Source organism: Chaetodon auriga, chromosome 10, assembly GCF_051107435.1.
Source record: "Chaetodon auriga isolate fChaAug3 chromosome 10, fChaAug3.hap1, whole genome shotgun sequence".
NCBI lineage: Eukaryota > Metazoa > Chordata > Actinopteri > Chaetodontiformes > Chaetodontidae > Chaetodon > Chaetodon auriga.
Window position 1 is genome coordinate 10,839,833 of NC_135083.1, and position 26,473 is coordinate 10,866,305.

At 43.2% G+C, this 26,473-nt stretch overlaps 1 protein-coding gene across 1 annotated transcript in view; it reads right to left on the minus strand.

Annotated features, from left to right (window-relative positions):
• Positions 1-25,724, minus strand: part of b4galt5 (UDP-Gal:betaGlcNAc beta 1,4- galactosyltransferase, polypeptide 5) — a 28,369-nt gene extending 2,645 nt beyond the window's left edge. The window contains exons 1-7 of the mRNA XM_076742070.1: positions 25,054-25,724; positions 3,732-3,851; positions 3,328-3,441; positions 2,633-2,760; positions 1,368-1,484; positions 632-819; positions 423-545 (exon numbers count right to left, since the gene is read on the minus strand). Coding sequence (XP_076598185.1) covers positions 423-545; positions 632-819; positions 1,368-1,484; positions 2,633-2,760; positions 3,328-3,441; positions 3,732-3,851; positions 25,054-25,159 — 896 coding nt within the window. The 5' untranslated portion in view covers positions 25,160-25,724. The remainder of the gene's footprint in view (positions 1-422; positions 546-631; positions 820-1,367; positions 1,485-2,632; positions 2,761-3,327; positions 3,442-3,731; positions 3,852-25,053) is intronic.
• Between the last annotated feature and the right edge of the window lie 749 nt (positions 25,725-26,473).

Here is a 26,473-nt window from a genome sequence, read left to right on the forward strand (position 1 = left end):
TGTGTTAGCTCATAATGTCCACAGGCAGGTGAGCAAGCATTGCATTGTCATATTTTCATAGAAAGCATAACAACCCTGTCATATTGACACAGTGCGCAGCATGATATAGAGGGAGAAAAATATAAGAGGGGAAAGTTTCACAGTAACTGCACACAAAAGGAATCATTACACACAGAAACATTACACAAGCCAATCAATTAGAGCTGCCGGTGTATTTTGAGAGCCCTGAGTGTGTACAGCTGCCTGGGAGCTGTGAGGGAGGCGAGGACAACAAGGAAAAAACAAACAAAAAACACACAAAAATGATTACAAAAGCCTGCTGTGTGCCAAATGACCAAATGTCAACAATACTGTCAGGTCTGGGACAATGTGTGTGTGCGTGTGTGCATGCGTGCGTGTGCGTGTGTGTGTGTTCCCCTCACCTGTTCCAGAGGTCATCGTCCTCTCCTCCCCAGCCCCAGAATGCATTAGGAAATCCATTAATCTTTTTGAACTGCTTCACTGTCAGGCCACTGACACCACCGAAGAACTCATTATACGGGAGCCTTGGGGGGACAGTTACACATATTAAATTGATATTAAGTAAAGAACACATTTGCTGTATATGCCCATGGACAGAATCAGGACTCACATGTAGGAGTACTTGTCGAGTCTGACAGCAAAGTGTCGGGGCATGTGCGTGCAGCCGTAGTAGTTTCTGTCGTTCTCCATGAGGTGGTCCACATCGTGGAAGATCAGACAGTCCCAGTCCTGGTCCTTCATTGCCTCCTTGTAGCCCACGTTAAACAACATGGCTCGATTAAACGGCTCCGTGCCCCCCTAAAGAAAAGAAAAGAGATACTTCCATGTCAGGATAATTCCTATTTTTGTAGATTATTCTGCAAAAGATTGCTGTTTATTTCAACCCACAATCTACTGCAAAACACAAACATTGCAGAACAATCCAAAAACACTGCAAACACAACAAACTGCTGCTAATTACTCCTGTGGATGGCACTTGCACTTCTTTTCATCTCTATTTGCACTTTATTTCTTCTATTTGCCCTATACTTATGATTACAGTTTTTGTACTTAATCTGTGCCTTGTTATTGTACCACCCTGAACCCTAATTTAACTTGTAAACACTTAAGTTCTTAGTACTTTCTTAGTTTTTATACTAGTTTTAAAACCCTTGTTTTGTTTTAGCACTTGTATATGTCAACACCGAGGTATAAGAGGAACAGCATTTCGATCCTCTTTATGTCCTGTTCAAATGGCTGACTGGACAAAAATGTTGACTTTGAACTTTTGAACTTTGAATTTACTGTCACCTGGCAAGAGAACGCAGCCAATCCCTGCCTGTGACTGTGAATAGGTGTGCGCTTACCTGCTCTATGAGATAAAAGCCAAACTGGAGCCTCTGTTTCTGCAGCACTGGCACCAGGTGTCTCAGGAGAATGGGTAAGTGTTCATGTCGGTTCCTGAATGGAACTAGGATTGCCACCTAAGGGACACAAAATGGATAATAGTACAAAAGACATGAAATGACATGCATATAAGTGTATGGGGACAGGCAGAGCAACATGAACAAAGTGAGCTGTAGGGTTTTGCAAGTGTATGTTTCTGAGAGTTGGGATCTCTTGGCAGTAGGTGAATGGGAAAGTGTGGGTGAAGACAGGACAAAGCCCCATTAATTACCATGAAGACTCATGACAAAGAAGTGGCAGGTTGTTGAAACCTCATTTCCACAATGAGATCTGGCATGCATCAATCACAGAAGCACTGAGGCACTAAATGTCTGTGAAAGGTGTTTATTTTTCCCCATCGAACGGTCGCTATGACAGTCCCCGTTTTTAAGCTTCGTTTGAAGCTCAATAAAAAGCAAACTGTCACAGGAAGGAACAAAAAGCAAGAGGAATGGAAAACGAGTGGCTGAGAGAGAGGGAGACTATTGAGGAGGAGGAGGAGAGAGAGAGAGAGAGACAGAGACGGTTGTCAGAGCATACACAGTCCCTCAGGGCAAATGAATGTGAGAGACAGACAGACAGACAGATGGCAGGCAGGATTGCTCTGTTGAACAAAAAAAGAGCGATAAAAATGAGTATGAAACACTGCTGCAAAGCACATAGAAAGGGGTGAAGTCATGTTTTGCCTGTTTCTCGTACCTCATACTTAGTGATATATGACTGCACGTGCACATTTTTGGCATTTGAATGTCATGACAGAACAACAGAATGCACGGTGAGCAACAGAATATGCAGGCAAGTGGTGTAAAAGCATGTATGTGACACATGCTGTGTGTGGGACACATGCCAGTTAGTGCATGTGCACTGCACTGCTGCAATGTGAACGCTGCAGACTTCCTGTGTTGGACACTGGCTAATCTCCCCACCGGTTACTTTTCCAGTGCGACGCTAAAGGCACCTGACTCACAAATACTTATCTCTCTCCTGTAGTATGTACTCGTCTGAGTAGATTCATGTGAACAGCTCAGCTCTAAAGCTCAAAGAAATAGAAATATATTTGAAATCTTTAACAGAAATGTCTGTTTCTAAGAAAGACATGATTACTCATGATAATTTTGCTTTTTTTTTTCCACTTCAGCTTCGTGAAACTCACCCGACAGTGCTTTTCAGCCCCACCCGCACTCACCTTCCAGCGAGGTAAACAGTCTTTGGGCTTCCAGTTGCCTCCTGGTGCCACACCAGGGTCGCCCTCCGCCAAGGATCTCTCCACATCCTCCAAAGATACCTCGCTCATATTCACCTCCAACCTGCCCTCTGTGTTTGTGCCGGGGGAGAAAAAGAGAGGGAGAGGAAGAAGAGACAGATCGTATTTGAGCCAGAACAAGCCATGAGAGTGAAGATGGTGGGCATGTGAATGAGATGGAACAGGAAAGAGAGGAAAAGATTAAAGGAATAAAATGAAGAAAATGGTAATGACAATAGAGAGAGGGATGGAAAAGGAGGGAGGAGAGGGAAAAAAATGCTTGTCAAAGCCTTTAACAGTAGAGCAATCTGGGGCATAAATTGCTGGGTTAAGCTTTTCTGGGCCATTACAACATATCTGCCTGCACCATCATTCACACTGAAATAAAACACAAACTCTAAAACATTTCACTTCTCGTTATTAGAGCAAATATACAGAAGCAAAATGAAAATCCACTTCAGGGAACATTTTCTCGGGCCAAGAAAACCTGAAGAAAAAACATTTTTTAGATCAGTTAAGCTCAACCAAGGAGAACGGGTACCATATTTCTCATCTGGTGCCTTACATATATTACAGAATCATCAGCCAAGATCGCATGAAAGACACACTTCAAATCAAAGCTTCAACAGTGCACTTACTCATGGAGAGCAGCCTCTCAGGACAGACCTGAGAGGGGAGGTAGGTGAAGTCCTCAGGCAGGTATGTGGTGGGAGGAGGATCACTCTCGCTCATGTTGAAGTCATAGGAATAGTCTGGAGTCGCACACATACAAGAATCAACATCACCATCAGCTTAAGCCAGTCGTTATCTACATGGGTGCTTTAATGTTCTGTATAAATACTTTTTTATCTTTTCACCCTTTCCACAGCTGCCTAAGCTAAGTGCCCCCTACACATGTATGAGTCACTAACAGTAAGACTGGGACAGGCTCAAGAGCTCTTCTTCTTTACTTTCTTTATTTGACCAGGGTGGAAAATGCATTCACATCCACACAACTAAGCATTTCTGATGCACCTCGATGCATCAACATGTACATTTTTACCTGTGCCATTGACGTTGTAAGCCCCTCTCACCACCTGCTCCAGAACCTGAGCCCCAATGTTCTTCACGTTCTCTCTGATCTGGATCCCTCTGGCTTGGACCATGAATACGTACTCATTCACTGTGGATAGAGGGGAAAAGGACAGAGAGTTGAGCCATGTTATTCTTGGACACATGGTGGAAGTCACATTAGTAAAAAACAAAGTAAAGAGGGGAGAGTCAAGAGCTTGAAACAATACCTGCTCAGACTTAATAACCCACGATAGTGCATAAGTGCAAACAGCTATTTCTAAAAATAAATAAGCCCAAACAAAGGTCCTTATTGTCACAAATTTTTTAACTCATGACCAACATATTCCTTCTTTCATTCCTCCTTCTTGCTTGGGCAGGAAACAGTGTAGAACAATACCACTCGTTGCCATGCTCTGGCGCAGGGATGAACAATGAATCGAAATATTATCGAAATCGCAATATGGCCAAGTTCGATATGCAAATCGCAGTAGGTGCAACGTTTGGATAAAGGTACATTACCATTGTAAACACATCACAACAACGTACCACGAGAAACAACCATCACATCATCATTATTTCTATATTTCTTTCAGGGAAATTGAAATGCAAACCATACCCACCAAAATCATGATCGCAATATCTGTCAAAATAATCGCATTGAGCCCATCTCCTCTACCTGATATGGCCCAATGTGATTATCTGGCCTGGTGATTTAAGCCGTGTTTCCACTGCACGGTTCACCTCGGCTCGACTCACTTTTAGCACCAGGAACTTTTCTTGATTTCCTTTACAGATAGCATCCCCTCAACGTAGGCAAGATTCTTAGCTGATCGTTATTGTGACAAGCGAAACTGCTGTGATGACGACAATGGGACAAAAACACAGATCGATGGAGGATATGAAAGCATCTGCTGTTTGTCACGGCAAGGACACACGATGACATATGATGCTTCAGAAAAGGCTGGATGCACGAAGACAAAAGACTGCTGGAAAAAGAAACAGGAGAGTCTGGGGAACGCGACATCAGAGCACAGACAACGACTTTCTGTCACACTAGTGAAGATTCTAGTGATGATTCTCTGACCAACAAGCAGTCTGCAGTATTTTCACTCCACCATTGGCTTAACTTGCTTGGAACCTCGACCCAAGGTGATGCCAAAAAAAAAAGCACCAGCTACCAGGTACTATCCACAACCTTTAACAATGGAAAACCAAAGAAGAGTGCGTAGGGTTGAGGTTAGGCGAGTTGCACCATAAAGTGGAAACCCAGCAGTGACGAGGGGGGACTTCCCAACCACAACCATCAAGGGGCTCTGATTCTAGAGAGGCCAACTATTAGAAACTTAAACTATCATGAAGAGGACGGAGGAGGAAGGAAGACTAATTTAAGAACTGAAGATGACTGGCTAGTTCCTGCTTCCAGTGGATAATGGTAGCGTTTTCAGTCATTATCTGAAATGAGTGGAACAGAGGTACAAAGAGGTGCTGAAAGTTTACGCCTGCACTTCAGAGTCTGCAAAACACCACAATACCCATCATACAAGTGTGTTATGTTGTACATCTCGAACAATGACCAGCAACTAGTGGCTGCAGAGGTCGCCCACCAATCAGACGGTTGGCGGTCCGATCCCCAGCCCCTCCAGTCTGCATGTTCAAGTGTCCTTGGGCAATATCCAAACCCCAAATTGCTCCTGACGACTGTGACATGAATGTGCTGTAAAGAGCTTTGAGTGGTCGCTAGACTGGAAAAAATAAATGCCGTCCATTAACCATTTAACATCAACCTCAAATCAAGAGACGTGGTTACATCCTCATATCATGTTTAAAATATCTTATAATAACTGTTCAGTGGTTTTGCATAACAGTCACTACCAGGAACTTAAGCAGTTCTGCTCATGTTGACCTAAATAACACCACAACAGAGGTCAACCTGTCAGGAACAAACAGTGTAATGGAACAAAGAGAGGGAATGCGGTCTAACTGTGAGCTACCCCATCCCTTCCTTCACATCCATACACGTCTAAATTCCTGCAACAAACGTATGTTGTATGTACAACAAACGGCTGTGCATTCCCGATTCACTAGAAATGTGACTCACACAACTGAGGAGAAAAGACAATTTGCGCAGAACTTCTGGAATAACTTGCAGGATCACTGACTACAACTCCTGTTTCTTTATTTGGAGCAGCATGCTGGCACAATGCTGCCAAATTGATGGATCTCTGCCTCAGTACTCTGTATCCAACTGCACAATCTGTGGCCGTTAATCCAATCAGTATTTATCTTAAAGCAATCCCAATGTGATCCACACCCTTCTGTGAATGCACATAGACGTGCGCGCGTGCATTAATACTGCTGAGCTAGAAATCGACGGGATGTGATTTGTCATTAGTAATTGTATTACAGTTTCCATCACATTCATCTTGTTTTGTACAAACTGCCGGGCTTGCAGGACTAGAGACTAGTGGCTAAGCGGTAACTGAAATCAATGTTCTCATTTCACCTCTGCAACACGCAAATAAATCTGCAAAGGATAACTATAATGAAACGGAAAATAAGAAACGCAGACTAGATCCTCTTCACTCCAACTGTAACACATGCAGAAGTAGATCACCAGACACACACATACACACATTGTGCATACACAAATCCACACACACATTTCACTGATGCCCTTGTGAGGCACCATATGACGGAAAAATGCTAAGAGGCTTCTGGAGTGTGATCCAGTCCTGCAGGCAGCAACATATTTTGACATGGTGTCTTCTCCTCATGTCTGCCAAACACATTGAGATATACAGTATTAGCATCTATGTATAACTCTACCAGGACAAATCCAGGGTACAAAAGTGCTTCTTGCGTATGTACAGTACTGCCGTGCACAGTTTCATTGCCCACAGAGCATGGCAAACCAGAGCCTCGGTCTGGTTTTTGTCGTAAAATATCTTCCTGGAATCATTTTTGGTCCTCTATTCAAAAAGCCAGTTGTTATTTCAAGTCTTTGAGCAGAGAAATGTGAACACTTGATTTACTGTACACAGTGCAGCGGGCATGTGTGCAGTGGGTATACAATGGTTAGCGTCGAGGTATTCAAGGCTACAAACTGTGACAAATGCAATTAAACATGAGAGAGCTGGAGTTTAAAAGAGGCCAGTGTAGTCGGCTACAACACAAGGCCATTAGCACTGGACGTATAAGCAAGGGGATGCACGCACGCACATACACACAGACACACACAGTATTCTGATGCGTCACTGGCGAGAGGCATCACATGCCTACACAACTACATGTTACACATGTAAACCACAAGGACCCCCCTCAACCCCACCCCCACTGCTCCTCATCCCATCAGAAACCCCCCCACTGTAACTCATCAAGCATGACAGGAGACCTTGAACGACCTTGTCCTCTATAGCTCTCACAGAACACGCTTGTCTGTATGCCAAGCCTGGCCCACCTCTCTCCGTCTCTCTCCACTTATCTGTCCTTCCCTCTTTCTCTCCTCTCTCTCTTTCTCTCTCCATCCCTCCCTCTTTCCACTTATCTGTCCTTCCCTCTATCTTACCTTCATCTCTCTATGCTGCTGTTTCTGTGTAATGTGGTTTGTATCAGTTTCTGTCAAGTCCATTTTCTCCTATCGTTTAAGTAAATAATCTGAATGATGGATTGCAGGCTTACTTGGACAACTGCAGGCACAGACCCTGCACCATACTGTACTGTAACTGAGGTTAATAGAAAAAGAAAAAAAGACAACAAACAAGCAAAAAAGGAAAGGCACAGAGAGAGACCCCCCCCCCAACACCCCACATTTCCTCTGAAAGGCAATTAACTCCACATTGATAGCTCAGCAGTGGGAGGTGATCGGTCCCGTTCTGGTAGCTCCCTGATAAGAGCTGAAAGGCTTTTTTTTCTCCTAGCAGAGATGGTTTCTGCACACGCACACACACACACACACACACACACACAGTGACACACCATACATTCACTCATAGCTTTCAGGGTTTAAAGCTGTCACTCGCAGAAAGGGTCATTTTTACTGCCACTGCGTATCAGTGACACCCACAGACCCGCACATGCATAAAGACATCCAGGAAGTGGGGCACTATGGGAGCAAATACATCATCCCTCAGTGAATGCTGAATGTGTATCATGTCAGTGTAAAAGCTGAATTAATGACACTATCAGTAATGTAACACTCTAAAAAAGGACAGACATGATTTAGCAACCCATTCCAACACGTTATCGGAAAGTAAACAGCCAATTACTGAAACCATTAGCACTAAATCTCTCCCAATTAACTAGAACAGCCAATGCAATTGGGTGTATTGATCTATCGAGCATTGGCATGGGATGGTGATATAGATTATACATTTCTGATTGGACGTAGGTTGATTTTTTGTTTTTTTAAACATGCCTGCGTTCTTTTTGAACCATTATCGGATCTCGTCTGAAGGGACCAGTGTGTTATTACCTCCTCTGACCCTCTGAAAGTGATGCCGAGAAACCCTGAGATTGTGGTGGATCAATACGAACACACACAGCAGTCTCTCGGTCAATATACGAACACACGCACAAGCAGTGGGCGAAGCATCATCTCTTTCTGCTTAATCAGTTAAAACTTTGCGAATTAAAAAAAAGCCGTGCAAATAAATCACTGTGAAAGTTTGTGATTTTCTGCAAAAACATGGAGACAATCCTGTTTTTCTCGTGTTTCCTGCAGGGGAGGGAATACTTGTGCCAATGAGTTTGTCAGACAGAGATAACTGAACTCACATCCTGTTTGTTCACCACCATCATCGGAACTAAACCCACTCTTGCCCTTGCGTGCGCGCATACTTCAAAAACCACTCATGTTTCCTCTTACCGTGAATTTGTGTGACTCACTGTTATTGCAACACAACATCCTTGCGAGTTATTATCGAGCATTTCAGAGCCAGACAATGATCCCTCAGGAGCGGCTGAGTTCATTTGAGTATTTGAACAAAAATATATAGTTAAATCACTCCTTGGGGGAGGTATTTTGTTTAAACAAGAGTAAAACCTCAGGAAACGTTGCCGTGCTCTGGGGAGAGTCTTAGTTCATGAGTATTTTGACAAAAAGTACAGCTGGTTTCTGTGTAAATCCACACTATTGTTAACAGATTCCTCCGATGCCGTGCCATGGCAAAAACACGAAGGCTGCACCACATCAGGAAGCCTGCACAGCTCTGGTATTTATAAATATTTGAGTTGTTGAATAAATGCCATTTCCACGATCAACACTGGCAGATATATCCTCCTTCCATATTTGAAATTGACAAAAAAGAGAAGGAACTACATCAAACGTAGCATTCATTCATCTCATCTTGACTCCGTCATGGAAAAAATCTCCACTGCTTTCTGAGGTGGAATTTGTCACTTGTTTTGTTTTTTCGCCTGTGTTCAGTCTCACTCACTCTTATCTTTGTCTTTATTTATCTTTCCCTCTCCTTCTTCCTCATATCTTGCCACCTCCTAACCCCCCTCCTCCCATCCCCTCTCCCAACCACTGCTGTTGTCATGGGTAGCTTAAGGTTATGTAAGCAGCGGTGTGTACTGCTTTCCCCCGGGGCCATTCTGTACACACCTCGAGAGACACATATATGCAAACGCATAATGTTGCTGCATCCTTCATGCAAAAATAGCGTATGCATCAGCAGGGGAAAGAAATGCCTGCAACTGGTCATGACTGAATACTTGTGTTATAAAATGTATGTGGATGCTGATGGGATCTCACAAGAGTCATTTTCACATTGGGCTGACATTGTAAATGATGTATAGCAACAATTATTTAAATGCTAATAAATAATCAATCAATTGACTTTAATTCCAGAGTGTGTACACACACACACACACACACACACACACACACACACATATACATATGTGTATATAATGCTTGAGCGAGTGTTAGTGAGTATAGCAAGTTGACTGGCTAGCTAACATTAGAAGTAAATGTTAGCTAGCTGGCTGACTGATGGCTCCATGGAATGATTTGTAAAGTCTCTTTCTCCATGTTTGTCATGAGATACTCCCAAATAGTAAATGGGAAGGTGACACTCACACATTCAGTCACTCAGGAATCAGTCAGTTTTTGAGACATGGACACGGTCCTCAAGAGAGTGGTTAGAAACAAAGATGGAGGACGAATAAAAAAGCCACCGTGCACTGTGAATCTGTTTTCTTGGTGTACAGAAACATACCAACATGAACACAAGCAGCTGCAGCTGATAATGACGTTAGCCCAGTGCTAGTTCTGGTCACATGACAGTCGGTCAGAAGTGGATCATGAGACTTCCTCCAAACCACACAACTGCACTACAGACAAACACACACACACACACACACACACACACACACACACACACACACACACACACACAGAGTCTGGGTGTGGTGTGAAAGGACTCTGTGTGTGTGTGTGTGTGTGTGTGTGTGTGAACTACAATGGCAGGAAAACCCATCATGACTGCATTAACCAGATCCCTCGTCATGTACACAGGAATTCCAAAAAAAAAGATCCGAAGAGCTCAGTTCCTCCATTGGACTGAAGGCCAGAAACAGATTGTCTGGCTGGCTGACAGGAGATAGAGACAGCAAGAGTCCATGGCAGAAAAAAACAACAAAAAAGACGCGAAAGACAAGATTCTCAGAGCAGCTGTCTCCTTGACAGGCCGACTACTCCTCATTTATTGCAACAGTAATGATGTCAGCACTTATCACAGTCTCTTGGCATCCCGCACACTTCCTGAGAGCATCCAAACCACTTGTGCTCCCATTCCCCTCTTCTCCCCTTGGCTGGCCAATTTCATTCATTCATTCATTCAACTGACATCTGTCTCCCGATTCTTGCTCTTCTTTGCCTTCTCCCCACTCTGCACAGGGGTTAAACACCTGTGCTCATGACCCCTATCATTTTCTGATTTACTTGTTTTACTACTTTTTCTCAAATGCAGGCGGCAAAATCATTCATGTGACGTTAGCAAAACTTTCACTCTTGCACTTCAAGGCAAGCTTTTGTATCAATTTCCTGCCCGTAACGTGCAATGAGGGTGATAGTAATGGAGCGTTCTCTAAAATCCCTGCATGTCGCCACAGTAAACGACTGAACAAACCATCGGGTGAACCAGCATTAAGAAATGCAGACACTTCCCTGTACTCTTCATAACTTGTGCTACACATTGCAAGCAGCTGCTCATCCCTACACCGCCTTTTGTAGCCTCCACCCACAAACTAAACTGATCTAAACAAACACAGACATAATAGCGCACACACAGACACGTGCAGGCAACCATACTGTCCTACCAGACCGTGCTCGCTGCTTTTTACTATTCTAGCTAGGTGGCATTTCAAATATGATGATTGCACAGTTTAGGGTCATATTCTTCACACTTTCCAGAGGTCATCATGAGCCTGCAGTGATTGAACAGTGATTGAAGCCCTACAGGTTCTTTGTGACAGCAATCAAACTAAGCAAAGATGTGAGTCAGACAATGATTGTCTCTTCTGTACACAAGAAGAAACCACGCAAAAAAAAAGTGATACGTTGTAAAAAAGGTTTTAAAAAATTCTGCAAATATTGAGATATTATTATCAAAAGGCTTAAAAAATATTGACTTTTTTTTTTTTTTTTTTTGCAGTTACATCACCAAGTGCTTTTCCCATGATTTCTTTGACTGTAACAGCTCTCTTTAATTATGTAAAACTTGACATTCTCACACACGACAGTTTAGCACAGACTGAGTGAGAGAGACAAAAGAGTCAGCTTAATTAATGCCGGTTGTTCTCACATGTGAAGTTAAAGTGAGCATGACAGATGCCAGGTGTTGTGGTGTGGCAACACACAACGCACAGAGGCCTGTGTCTGAGTGACCAAAACTGCCACTACACCTGAATAGTTACTAGGCCATATTGTCAGTTCCATATGAACAGAGCACACACGAGAAGACTGACCCAGATTACATTTAACCCTCTTGAAAAGGTCTTTAGATGATCTTTAGATCGGCCGTGCTGTGCGACAATGCAGAGGAGAGGTGAAAGCAAACAGAAAGGAAAGTCCGTAAACATGTGGGAATACTTTTAAAAATGAACTCCCTTCCTCGGGGCTGCAGTTACTGTAACTGGTGGCCACTTCTCAGCAGCATTACACTAAACACTACCAGTTTATTCTTAGCTACGGCTACAGTGGCCTCTGCTTAAAAAAAAAAAAAAAAGAAGTGGGTACATGTATTGCTTTCACACCTCTTTTCTGTACACATGACTGTACTCACACCTCTTAACTCTATACTGCTCATGTCAAACTCAGTCTCCTTCCATAGATTTCCTTCTTCCTCAATCTCTCAGCTTCAAGGCCACTTTTAAGTGCCCTGGTTAATCAATGATGCTAACTGACTCATTAACCTGCGGACATCTTTGCTGAGCAACACAGCAGTGCATTGTAAGGATTAATACTTCTAAATACCAGAGATAGCAGAAAAGAGAGTTGAGCTGATAACACATATTATATAGATAATTTATATTGGTAATTAAGTACAGTGTGATTGGAAAAATGAGTGTGATAGAAAATGTATTGTGTAATATCAAAACACAGTATACACTAACACATGCCAGCAGGGACAGCATGGGGTCTAGCTTGAGTTCATTTTTGGTCTTGCACTCGTCACTCTGCCCCTCCATCTGCTCTGCTGTCCCACGTACGTGTGTGTGTGGGTGCACGAGCATACATCCGCCTGTTTGTGTGCATGTGTGACCCTCCCCTGAGTCACTGTGTCTGTCGAGCCACTACATGGCAGAGAAACACAGGGACCAGACGCGGTGAGGAGAATTACATAAATGACACAGTGGTGCCAGGACCCCTTGTTTTCATTCTGCTGCAAGCAAACACTGGAAACAGATCTGAGGAAGGGAAAGCGAGAGAAGGAGAGTGAAAGACAGACTGTGTGCATATATGAGCAATAGCATGAGAGAAAACACTTTCTTTTCCGAGTATATGCTCTCACTCTCTCGTGTTTTTCTCTATTCTGCTGCTGCCTATATCATTTCCTGGGAGGATAAAAGAATACGTGAAGGTGGAAATACAACACTCATTCATAGCATTCAGGGAAAATGCCAGTTTAACCCAGGTCCTACCTTTGGTCTGAAAGGATATCAGTACGTAGACAGGAATGTGGACCGAGGAGGAAAGAGCACTGTTATAAAGAGGCACGCAGTTTGAGTTGAGGAAGAAAGAGATTGGAAAGAGTGAGAAGTTGCGGAGAGGTAAAGTTCCTGTATTTGGAACAAAGTTTAAAAGAAACAAGCTGATATCTGTCAGTGTGGTCAGAAAAAAACAGAACAGGTTTTTCGCTGATTTATGTGGGTGATTTCAGGGTGCAAAGTCAATCATAGTATGAACTGCCTCCATTTATGAATTCATCCATTGAACTTTTACAGGTTAAAATCTTATAATATCAGCGTATTTAGAAAAAAAAAAATACTAACTAAACTTTCCACTTTTTGGCCACAGCCAGCAGAGCGAAAAAGCTCCAAAGACCCACTGTGTATAATACCTGCTCGACACCACATAGCAGACAGGCCCAGTTAGCAACGAGCTGGTGAACACAGCAGAGCTTTTTTTTTTTTTTTTTTTTTTTTTTTACATAATCTGCAGCTGCTGGAGGAAAGTGTTATGAATAAAAGTCAAATCTTCAGCAATAAAACTTTAGACACCAGGAATGCATACAGGGCTGCTGCTGATGAACAACAAGGATCCAAGTTTTGGATTCTGTGTGGCCTGTTGGGTGGTTCTCCAGTGGCTCTTGGCTGCTGTAGTGAGTGTGCCTCCATATGGTGCTAACCCTCCCCAGCCTTCCCCTCCCTGTCCGCTTCTGTTCTCCATGCCCATTTGATTACATTGTTCTGCGTGCGCAGGAGGACAGAAACAGCAGGTTTCATCACCTCTTAACGCAACTCCTGCCACATACAACTACACTGCACATCATTAAAACATGTCAAGATTCATTTCGGTATCTTCCCTCCATGTGCCCTCACCACTTCCTGTCTCACCACAACTTCTCAGTCTTTCTCTTGCCTAAGATCTCAAATGCCAACCCCCCCACCCCCCTCCTTGCATCTTTTCACAACCTCTGAGTTAAAAGCATAGAGTTCATTGTCTCAATCAATCTCAGGACTTCCAGTAAGCGAGACAGTTGGTGTTGGTACGACTGCGCCGCTGAGTAGTAATTCATCCCTGTAGTACCCCTGGCGCTCTCCTCTGCCAGCCCACTTCCGCCTGCTTTTAAATTTGGCAGCTATCCAGGACATTCTTGTGTTATTGCAGTGGCTCAGCGTACAGGGTGTACAGAGGACATACACAGACAGGTACATATATGCACACAAACACAGTACCTAATGACAAGTATCCGCAGCCTCCACACACACGCACGCGCATGCAAACACACATGCACGCACGCGCACGCACTGGCTATTTTCTCTTGCTTGCTCTATTTTCCTATTCCCCCCTCAGCAGAAAGATGAGGTCTCTTCACAGCTGGAGGTTACTCCTGTTGACTGAACAAATGGGCCAGAGCAGGCAGCTAGAACACCACACTGCCACAGTAGCTTCATACCGTTGAGCAAGACGCAAAAACACCACACATGCCCTTCCCTGTGGATTTCTACATCCAGTTCTCTGCAACGGCCTATACGGCAGCTGTACATTAAGGCTTCTGTTAGTCCACTAAACACAGATATTGCACAGGGCACTGTGGTGTGTGTATGCTCCCAGACACAAGCTAGTCTGGCTAATCACACCAATGCTAAATTAAAACCTTATTCTGCGAGACTAAAACATAAGACTGTCCTTGGGAAAAGATAAGGACAGCGTAATTAGTGTAGGAGAAAGAGGGTATTTGGTACTGCATTGTGTTATCCTGCACGCATTAAATATTTGTCTGTGTATTAATTGGAAAACATTAAGAAATTGTGCATGCTTGGTTGCTGCAGTTGCTGCCTTTAATATTTCATGAGAGAGACCATATTTGTTGCTTTAATGCACTGAGGGTTATGTAAACAACTCAAAGTGGAAGTAAACTGATTAATGAATTTCTGATTTAAGCTACAAACCAATTAATTTCTTCCAACATGAATCCAGGTCACAACACCAATTCTGTTGATGCGCCACAGAAAAACATGTTTTACAGGAGAGGCTGAGGAATTAAATTAGCTGCGCACACAAGACGTGAAGGCAGTGAGATTCAAATATGAACTGGGTGCTGGTATCACACAGTTGATGAACACTGCATGAATTTATAAGAATGTAGTCGATGCAGAAAGAGGGTCTTTCCCAGTGAGACAACAGAGATAAGAAAACTACAAAAACTACATGCTGTGCAACTACAACTCTAGCTGAAGATATAATACATGATGTCACCTAACCTCTAGTCTTAGTGGCCACGCCGCAGTAAAGCAGCTGGTAATTAGCCTTCAGTGAATCTGTGCTATTGTCATACAGGGCATGTAAAGCAGCTCTGACCCCCACTGCGCTTTGTTAATCAACTAAGCTGCCCTCCTGAGGTTTTATTAGAGGAGCCCTCTAATGAAGCTCCTACGTAGATGCTATGCTGCTGATTGTTTGCCTGTGCTGCCATAGCCAACCTAAGATGTTGATCTGGATACCTGAGGCAGGTGTGTGACAGGATGCAGCACCGTGACATCCACACTGTCAGATTGACAATAGCAGCGCAAAGAATTACGTATGCAGCCTACTTAGCATTTTTATGTGACCACGTATTTGGCATAGTGGGGATGCCTCCGTTGTGGGGGAGACGCTACACTGGCCTGCAAGCTCACGTTGGAGTTGTAGCTCATATTGTGTAGCATTGGGCTAATTATGCTGTTTAAGTTGCAATAATAAAGACACAAGGTGCTGTGCCTCCTCCTCAAAGGGATGAGAAAATACTGGCAAGTGTCATGGCATCTGGGAGGCCTTCAACCTGGACTTAATGGTTTGTGTTTCATCATCACATCGTCACACATCACACCTGTTGCACAACGCCCACACCAGCGTATTTTTGACCAAAAACGTCTGTTCGAATATATCTATTGTAACATGACAGGGATAATATTCCATCTCCGAAACAAAATAAACTTTCATTACAAAGTTAAAGCAAAAATATCTGTCATATGGATTCAGCAGTTATGCACTATAGTTTGGTTTCTAGGGTTCACTGGAATTTTCCCACAAGCATCATTTACAACCATTCAATAAAGCTGTTCTTGGACTTCCAGAAATGTTAATGTTTTCATTTTACTGGCAAACATTTCCCACAGTCAGACAGCGAAAACGGTTCCTCAACCATTTTCCGACGGACTAATACCTGTCAAACAGGTATTTCAGTCTTTGGCCACTGGGTGGAAACATAAAGTTTAACCTTAAAGGACAGGCTCACATTTACATAACAATATTGAAAGAGTTATCAGTCATTTCAATCATTCCTCCTCACACTATCGGCATTTAAGAGATGCCCTTCCGCATGTGATTCCAGTGTTGGGGCTAAGCAGGTATTTTACAAAGCTCCAGTGTTTTTTAGCAGGAAATTCCCTCTTTGCATGTCCATCCCTCCACCTCCTTCATTTTTCATATTGTTTGGATACTGGAAAAGGGGGACTATCTTATTTCCAAACAGGACATACAATAACTGGCAACGGGCACCACTTTTTATCAATCTCTTTAAACGTGAGTGAATTGCACAGGGTGTACCGCTGTGCTGCTAAGACACACATACTGAATAAAGAGTAATAAGTGAGTGCTTCAACTATATATTTCATGCACATTAAATGCACATACATTAAAAAAATAAAAGCAGACACGCAAAAGTATGTAAGGTCTGCATGGAAAACAACAGACTGCCTGTGCGTGTCCAGAAGTAAACTTCAGACAGAGTAATAATTGCTTTCATTAAACACTTTTTGGAAAAACAGGCACAGTCATCCCAGACATGATCCCTACCATCAGCAGTTTCGTGTTTGGTTTCGGCCTCACTGGCATCATCACTTCTGTGCACCAGCTCATCACAAGTTACAGTTTGACCACTCTCAAACACATGACCAAAGTAACCACGGTAACACTCTCAATGACAAAGGGAGGCCCAGACCAGGTCAACAAAGACTGGGATTCTCCTCAGGATGATTAGGTTACATAATGATTAGTACCTCAAAATGAGACCTTCGGGCTGCCTCTGAAATGACTCACAACTCTCCATCTCAAGGTTAGTACACCTCCACTCCCTCCATCTCTACGGCACTCAGCTCCACCATCTGTCTGTGGTCAAATATCAAGACTATAGGGGTTGGACATGGGTCATGTTACAAACAACAGTATAATACATAAGACTAGAGTTACTACACGTGTACAGGGATTGCCTCTCGTTGCTATGTCTTTCTAAAGGTGCCCAAACTGACTCCAATCGCTTTGGAGTATCTATAACAGGAACAGGAATTTAGGTTGAAGGAAGCTGCAGTTCTAAGTATAATGCAAGACCAGAGTTCAGCATTTATTGCTGCATTTTTTTAGCATTGTATTTCCTCATGAAACACACCAAGGAATGCCATTCATCCCGTGTCTAAAATAATTAAACCGAGAGGGGTTTGTGGATTATCTGTTCAAAACTTTTCCAATCCATTCCCCTTTAGAACGGTTGAGAATCTGAGGAGAAATGTGCCTGGATTGGACCATTTTCTAAACATATTATAACATTTAGATTCAGATTTAACGAGAGTTTCCGAGGTTGGCTATCCAAACAGTAACATAGGGAAAAACACTGGCACTTATGGATTACTGTGTACACACGGTCTTGAACTTTTCATACAAGAGTGGCTGTGTACTTGAAGGGGAAAGCCAAATCAATTAATCAATCATATTTAAATTGTGTAACACAAAAACGAAGCCAAGTGTGACTCACCACACAGAGCCTGTCATCTTCAGTAACAGGAAACCCTATCAAACAATATCAGAGTTTATCTTTCACTTAGTTTAATTGCTATTTGTGAATGTAATCAACTGTCTTACAGTGCCATAAACCAAGCAGGTTACATTCTGTGACGCACAGCAAATCCATTCACTTTGAACAGGAGACTCTCATAATGTTTCCTTGTTTATACCCAAATAAATATCACAAGGCATCAGCAGCAACACGTTCGAACCATCTGTTCAAAATTGATCCTTTGCAGATCTGTGCATAGCATGTTATCACATTTTAGGTCAGACTAATCTCTTGTTTCCTGCTATTGGCTATGGCAGAATTATGAATATCCACAAATATAGACCGAATTGTCTTGAAAACATTGGATGAAGTGATTTTCACTATAAGCTGCATAAAGGTGCAGATAAAAGCACGGACTTAGTGCTTCATGTCTTTTGCAATCATGGGGATAAGAATGTTTGAGATATTACAGTGTCACAGAAAAAAAACAGTTACGTAATCCATGTCCTTTTTAGGGTGGCGCTCAGCGTTCCTGCGTATACTAGTAAACCATATTTGGAGTGTACAGTAGGTGTGTGTGTGTGTGTGTGTGTGAGAGAGAGAGAGAATTGGGGGATAAAGGGTAGGGTACCACACAGTCAATGAAAGGCTTTGAGAGGGTTGCTTCTGCCTCTGAGTGACTCACACGGTGCAATGAACTCCCACTTTATTGATGTTTAACTAGAGTCCTTTGTTAATAAGCTATTCAGACTCACATGTCCTTGGACCGCCCCACAGCAGGCAGATTTACAAGTGCCAAAGGTGTAGATGGAAGTAGAAATAACATTTTTGTCATGCCTATTCCTGTAACGGGGCAAGAGTTGTTTGACCTATGAGTGGTAAAGTGCAAAAAGAAAAAAAAAAAAAGATATTATCTAAAGGTGTTTATAGCAGTCCAAATGACTTTTACTGAAGGGTCCCCTTTACAGTGTACAGATGTCTCTGACAAAAAGACAGTCCATGGCTCTATCCCAATGACTGTAATGACTGTATTCTTGGGGATTTATTGTCACCCTAATCATCATGGGAACGAGGATGGCATGTTTCTGTGGTTGCTGTGACAATGAAAAAAAAGTCAGTCCTGGTTGGGAACAAGCCCTCGGGGAACCATGGCAACTGCAGTGAAAATGTCAAACGCCAGGCCTTAAGTGCTCCAGCCGGAGGAATTTCAGTGATTGAACTGCTGCGAATCCAGCTTTGTAGTTTTCCTTCCGCTGTGATTTCACTCGTTTTCTGTAGGTGTTCAACTTTCAAATGGCTGCAGACCTTTGCAGACTTTAAACAGAGAAGCTGCAAACTTTATCACATTTAACTTGTTTATTCACAACGGAGTCTGTCTGAGGCAGCTTGGCACCAAGTTAATATTTCACCCTGGCTACCCCGAGCCTCTGGAAATTAGCCTTAAGAGGCTGACTGGGCTGAGCGAAATGGATGGATCAATTAAGCAGCAGACGGAGGGTGGGAGGTGGGGTGGGGGTAGCATTACAGTGGTCCTTGAAGACGAGAGATGGATGGCTTTAAGAGTGCCAGAGAAGCTGTGCCGCATCAATACGAGGAGCGAGGCATCAGCACAGAAGCAGCGTGGCCACTAAGCACACATGGGGACAGCTATTGCCATAGATACCAACCTGCAGAGACATCTACACTACTACACAGATAAAAACAAACACACTCACTCACCACTGTTTCGCACAAAGACAGACACCACCATTACCACATCCCTACAGGATCTGCGTTTGAACCTGGCGATGCAGAGCACTATGGTTACCACCGGAAACGCTATAAATTTTGATGTCTATAAACTTGTGAAGAAAACCAACTTTACAAGACTTAGAAGGAGCACTTAATCTACAGCTTGCCGTTATTTGGGGTTTATGTCCCACCATTGGTGTAAATAATAGAGGTGTGTATTCATTTATCAACAGCGCAGATTAAGCTAATCTATGTAGCATGACAAACAAAAGTTTCAAGGAAGTTCGACGCCATGAATTTAATTTAATCAACAAATTTAATGATTTATCCCCATTAAGCCAGCCATGTTAACAGGTTACTGTCCAAACAATGCTGTCACAAACAAATGATAATCTAGCTTAAAGCTAGCAACATGTGTGCTTTTTTCATTTCCATCTAATGCAAAGCACCAAACTGCATAACATCAAGATAATCTGGTTGATCTTTACAAGCGCCAGTTTTTACCCAAATTAGGATTCAAATGTTCCTGGGGAAAGGCACCCGTGCATTGTTACGTTGGAAAGTCCGCTCTGCAGGAAGTGGCTGCACAAACAAACAGACGTACATATATAGATGGACAATCTGAAAAGTGCGCACTCGCACACAGCTTGGTGGGTGTGACCAGAGGAAATGTGAAAACTGCTCTGGGAAAACTGCTTTCTCCAAACACTGGGGGGGGGGGGGGGGGGGGGGGGGGGGGGGGGGGGGTACAGTGCCATTAGGACTGAGAGTGCACAGAGTGATTGCTCATAAGTGGCCCATGATATCCCTTCTATGAAAGTGATGACATGGCACCAGGCAAGCACAAATCAAAAACATGGACCTTTTGCTAGTCTCCGCAAATGAATCCCTTAAAGTACTGGAGAAACACTGAACACATTCAATTCTCAAACTATGTAATTATGAACAGCTCATGAACTGATAATATACTGATATGTTGCTCACAATGGCGGTGTCACTGTGCAGGCAGACTCTGCAATTTGTCACAATGCAAGAAAGTTAACTACGAAACATCTCAATATAATGGAACAATAACCCTCAAATGCCAAAGACAAACAGTTGACATCAGCAGTCACATGTTGTCTTATGAAGAATTCTATAGACTGCTGCGCCAGAATATACTATCACACACATATACAAACTACCAAGACAAGTGACACCATTTAAATGTCAATGAATCATAAACTGCAGGACCCAAATGCCAGACAGCAAACAGGTGCAAAGATCAAATACCTATAGTAAAGGAAGAAGCTTCATTTTCTCATGCTCATATGTTGCTGTACTTGTGCCAGAGTTGATAACGTACTGCAACACAGTATCTCAAGATGCACCGCGATAATGATTTGTCCCACATTAGTCATGCTTTTTTATCTTATAAAGTTTACTACGAGGTGTGTTTCACAGTTTCAAGCAAAAGACATTGATGGAGGAGACAACTGTTGTTATGGCAAACTGTAAAAGCAGAGTAAGGACACTTTCGTGGGGGGGCTCAGTCAAAGGCTGAGATTCACATGGGTTTCTCCTCTCGGGATGCTTATGCATTCACGTTCTGCATTCACAATGGCAGGCATACTCTCAAAAGCCTGAAAATAAGGGTCAGACAAAGTTGTAATGGGCAGCTGAGAGCATGTTCATGATTATCCTCAGTTACATTCATTCTGACAAAGCTGAGCAACTTGAAAACATGACACCTGCAAATCCACAAGTATTTCCTTGCTGTAAGAGCAGGAGGTATGCTTCTGAGATACTGCATGTACCTACTGGCAGTCTACACCCTCAGTTCTGAGGAAAGCCTGACAACAAGATGAGACATGTGTAGGTGTCAATAATCTGAAGTGGAGCTACAGAGGTACAGGTTCTTTCAATGGCAAATGCGTAATCACTAGAAACAGTTTAATGCTGTTAGCAAATGCCTCATTGTTGCTTGTTGAATCAAAGTGGTAAATCTGTCTAAGTCACCTTTGTATTGTCTGACAAAATATGCATGGGACTATATGGCACGTTGGTGGATCTTGTCATTTCTTGCCAACTATGTGTCTGCATTGCTTCACACGCTGTGAAGCAACCTGAAATACGCCGTTGAGATCCGCTGCTGGCTATCAGCAGGCCACACCTAGCAGTTAATCGAGCACATACTAAGGGATATACAGTTGCACCAACGATAGACAAGGCTTACACATGCACGCGTCTGTGCACACAAGGTACACATGCGCACAAAAACAGCCATTCACATGAGAGGATGAGCCTGGTCTCCAAAGACAAAGGGAAGCACCTGTCTTCATTGCTCTCCCAGGATGTAGAGGTGTATGTGTGTGTGTGTGTGTATGCGTGTGTGCATCTGTATTCAAACCTATAAATAGAGCCTGTGTCTTCCCTAGCTCTCGCTCCAGTGGGATCCTCTCATGTTTTAATTAAATAAACTGCTGCAATCAGGCCCAGCTGTGCCCCGCATTTCCAGCCCGCATCAGTCAGCAGCCATGCTCAGGGGCAACATAGAGGCTGGGGTGTCAGTGCATACGAGTACATGGAGACAGAGAAGGCGAGAGAGAGAGAGACAGAGGAAGAAGGGAGCAGGGAGAGAGAGAGAGAGAGAAATGGACTAAACCGTGAAATTGGGGCATTCTGCACTGAAGCCACCTGGGTATCATAGGAAGCCCTGCTCAGGTGTTCTGGATGGGTTCCCCGATGTGCAAACTGGCAGAAGGAAAGGAGTTCAGCTCATCTCTTTCATCCTTTCCCTCTCCATTTCCCCTCCTATTCCATCTCTTGCCCTTTTCCACCCTTCTTTTTGGTCTGAATTATTCTGCTAATTCTTTGTAGTGTCCCCTCCCGTATGGTCCCTTTCAGCAAATCTCCTCACCTTCAAAGGGTGGCTGCCATCATACAATGATATATTGGACGTGTTTGTCCCGAGAATTCTCCATGTTAATGCTACAGGAGCGCGCAGATGGGAGAATTTTGTTGTCCCTTCAATAAACTCACACTGTATACTGAAAGATCATAATCACTACACCTATTAACATCAACAGGGAAAGCTAGAGTGATCCTTCGGATTATTTATGGGAATCTAGCTGTAGGGAAATGATGTGAACAGGCATCTCCGAAACCCACTCTGACAACTACATCTGCCTTCACCTGCTCTTAAAGGGATAGAGCAGTATTTCAGAGATACAGCATAGTAGTTAAGGTCACTTACTGGAAATAATATTGATTTATTGTGGACATTAACTCAGGCTACGACCATCTGGGAGATGCCCCAGCAAGGCTCCAGTTTGTCAGATGAAAACAGAAGCTGACAGTCACACCGACACAGCACTCAATGCTTTGAAACACGCACAGCAGAATACAACATGTGCTCTTGTATCTCTCAGACTTCTCGGAACCATGTTCTCTGTTGAATGGGTCCATGGTGGTGGTGTATTCTGCTGGGGATGGTTAAATGTTTTTGTTAACGGCCAACACTCGCTGCTGTTTATCTCTGACCACAGCTTCTAAAACCACAGCTAATGAGCATGCATCAATACCACTACCAGTGACTGAGTACACCATACCGTCTTATGTCAAAAAAAATTGCCATTTCTCCTTTAAAGCACAAGCTCCCCAACCCCCAGCTGATTTTCCTGTTCGGGCCTGCTGCTCGAGCTCCACCGGGCAACCTGAGTGTAAAGACTAAACTGCAGCTTTTAGTAACAGCAGCAGAAGCCGCCTAGCTCCTGGTTACCATCTATAATTAATGGACTGGTGCTGCTGGTCCTTGTTCCGTTTTTGTACCAGTAAAGCATGTGGCCATTACAGCCCTACAGCGGTCAACACCCAGGAGGACGGATACGGCCGCTCTCTCCGTCAGCCACAGGAGCTGGAAAAATAGCGAACAACTGAATGAAGCATTATTTTTATCTTGGCTGATTTATTTGTTTATTAGTTTCACATTTACAGGCATCATTACTGTCTGTTATTGGGACTTACACAGGCTATTCCTGTCAGTAATGTGTCCTCCATATGAGAATTGATTCAATTATTGATTAAGCTGTCCACAGCAGGTAAAAAGCGTGAATGGATCAATACCCATTTTGATGAGTAAGATGGACCAGCTCTCTCTTTGGTGTTTTAGAAAGGCTATATTTACATGACATAGACACTATTTCACTCACACACTCACTCCCCACGCCTACCATGACGGGCTCTCTTTTTGGGAGGAGAAAAGCTTTTAAGTTGTAAAAATAAAAATGTTTTTTAGACTTTCTTCTGTAAACTATTGCAGCGGTCTGTTATTGTATTTGGCCTAAAATAGATTATTCAAGCCTCTTGGGGTGGATTGTTTTAAGTGGAGCAGTTACTGTATAATGATGTTTTAAGGAAGTCCACCATTGCCAATCATGCCTGTTCACTCCGCAGAACAGGATATCCAACCAATGGTGGCTTAAGCAGTAAATAGGAAACGGTCCCAGTGGCCATCTGTTATCTGCACCTTGTGTTTCCTCAAATATTTCCTTGTAAACTTTCCTGCCTTCTTGCTCAATGTAGAAAAAATAAGCAACCATTTTAACGCTGCTCATTTGTGTTCATTAGTGCTCTTAAACCCACTCAGTGGAAAGTTATAACAGACCTGGTTGGCACAGAGTCAAGGACAGAGCCATGTGAAAATGACAGCAAGTACAATGCCTCAAGATAAGCTCTGCCTCTTTAGCTGCAATAAAGTGACTGATATTTGGACATAAAAATAGATGATAATGACCAAAACGGCAATCATGCCTATCCCCACGTGGCTGATAGGATACCTGGACCATTGCCTGAGTGACAAGGCGTCCAAGAAAAGGGTGAGACCGCTGATAATGAAGAGGACACATGAGTCTACACATATATTCAAAGGGAGAAGCAGAGAGTGACAACAAGAAAATAAAACGAAAAAAAAAAGACAAGGGAGGGGATGATGAGACACATAGATGAATTAATGATATGAGGGATTCAGGACATGCGATATCACACAACTGCATGTGACTTACAGGCAGCTAATGATGTCAGAACGTGTTTGTTAGTCAGTGATCTCTAAGCTCTGTCTGACTTCACAAAATTTTAGGCCTATGATTCTATGACTCAAACCTGACTTCTAGCCCCGCTTAGAAAAAAAAAAAAAAAAGTCAGACAGGGTGAGAATCATGGTCTACACATGGGTCAACTTTGACTATGCCATGAATGCCAACAGAGAACCCAAACTCCAAGCCAAAATACCATATTATGCCCGTGGCGCCAGTCAGTGTAAGCATTATAATCATAGCTGTTAGGCCTACTAACATCAGCATGATTACAGTAGCCATGATGCTCATCAGTAGCACTGTTATTATCATGGTCAGGTACATGGATATTATAGGATTGAGTTCCAGCATCCAGCTGAGTCTCATCATCGATTGGGGGAGATCAAGGCTCGGCAGAGGCGCATGGCCCCCTCGCCGTCTATTCACTCCCAATGGCAAGCAGAGCTGTCACACATGACCTAACAGTCCATACAAACAACCTCACTTCATCATAACGTTAAAATAATACCATCGGTGTGATTTCACTTACCGATTCCGGGGGCGGAGTAGATGAAATACAATGCGGAGGTGGACAGTGAAAAAAGGAATAAAAGCCCAAGGAATGACCTTCTCCGGAACCGCAAATGTGTCGGCATTATACAGGCAGCAAAAGCACACACAGGCACGTTTATGTGTCTTCAACGACCGGTTCCGATGTGTCCAGATGACAGAGCGGTCGGCGGACTGACTGGGTTCAATGAGCCGAGCGGGGTGGCCGGTCTGCGGCAGGGGTGAGGAGCCTGGCGACGAGGAAGTCAGTCTATTTCCGCGGCAGGTCGAGCGCAGGGAGCTCCTCTAGTATTCAATCAAGACATTCAAATCCCATTCCTGAGAGGATGGTTCGGCTTTAGTCGGGAGGGTATGTCGAAACGGCTGACGGTGATAGCGCAGTTTCACCTGGCCTGGTATTTTCAGTGGGTGACCATCATTTGGCTCACACTCTGCGTCGCTGCTGGTGTTTGGCCGCTCCTGCGCTTTGCTTGCCTGCCTGCTAGCGTCTATGAATGGGGCAGCCCCTCCGCAAAATGAGCAATACCTAAAGTGGGCGTTAACAGTGCCCAACAAACAAGTACGCGCGCTTGATCTTGGAAACCAAAAATTCGTTGCAGTGCAATCACTTTGGCAACAGTCGCGCGACGTCGTCACCACGTTTTGGCATATGGCATGATCATAAGCTAGCTATTTAGCTTAACAGGAATCATATTACATAGGCTCTACTGTACGACTAATCAAAGCACCGATTGAACTATTGCTATTGTATAGATCCTATTTTTCCTTTTTCTTTTTGGTTTAACATCTAAACTGAGACCTATCCTATCGCCACTAAGGTTATAATGTTCCGTATTGCTGAACCTGTTTTATTGTTGTGTGTGTGTGTGCATGTTCTAGTGGACCGATATGTGTTTCAAATATTGTCAAAGACAGGACGCTACTGCAGGTCCTTCATCCCAACATCCGTCACACTGTTAAACTCCAGCATCATTTAATGTTGCACTGTGTTGATGTTGTTTCCCTGCTGTTATTTATGCTAATCTATGTTCACATCCATTGCATCTTGTGCATTTGTTTTACTGTGTTGTATTTTTTTTTTCCCAACTGTGCAATAGTACAAACACTGTATTTACTGTCTATATTTGACTCGTGCAATTTCTTTTTCATGCAACAGTATTTCTTAAGTGCAATTCAACATATGACATTGGTGGATTATTCATAATAATGGCAACAGTCTTTTTTATGATCTGTACATAATGTACATATACATAGTTGTATTTTTTCTATCCTATATCCTTTTTGTCTTTGATCGTTATGTCACCTTTATGTCACTGTTTTACCCTGTTTTTATTATTATTATTACTGTTATTATTTAATACTTGCGGCCCGTAACAACTTAATTTCCCTGGCGTGGGATC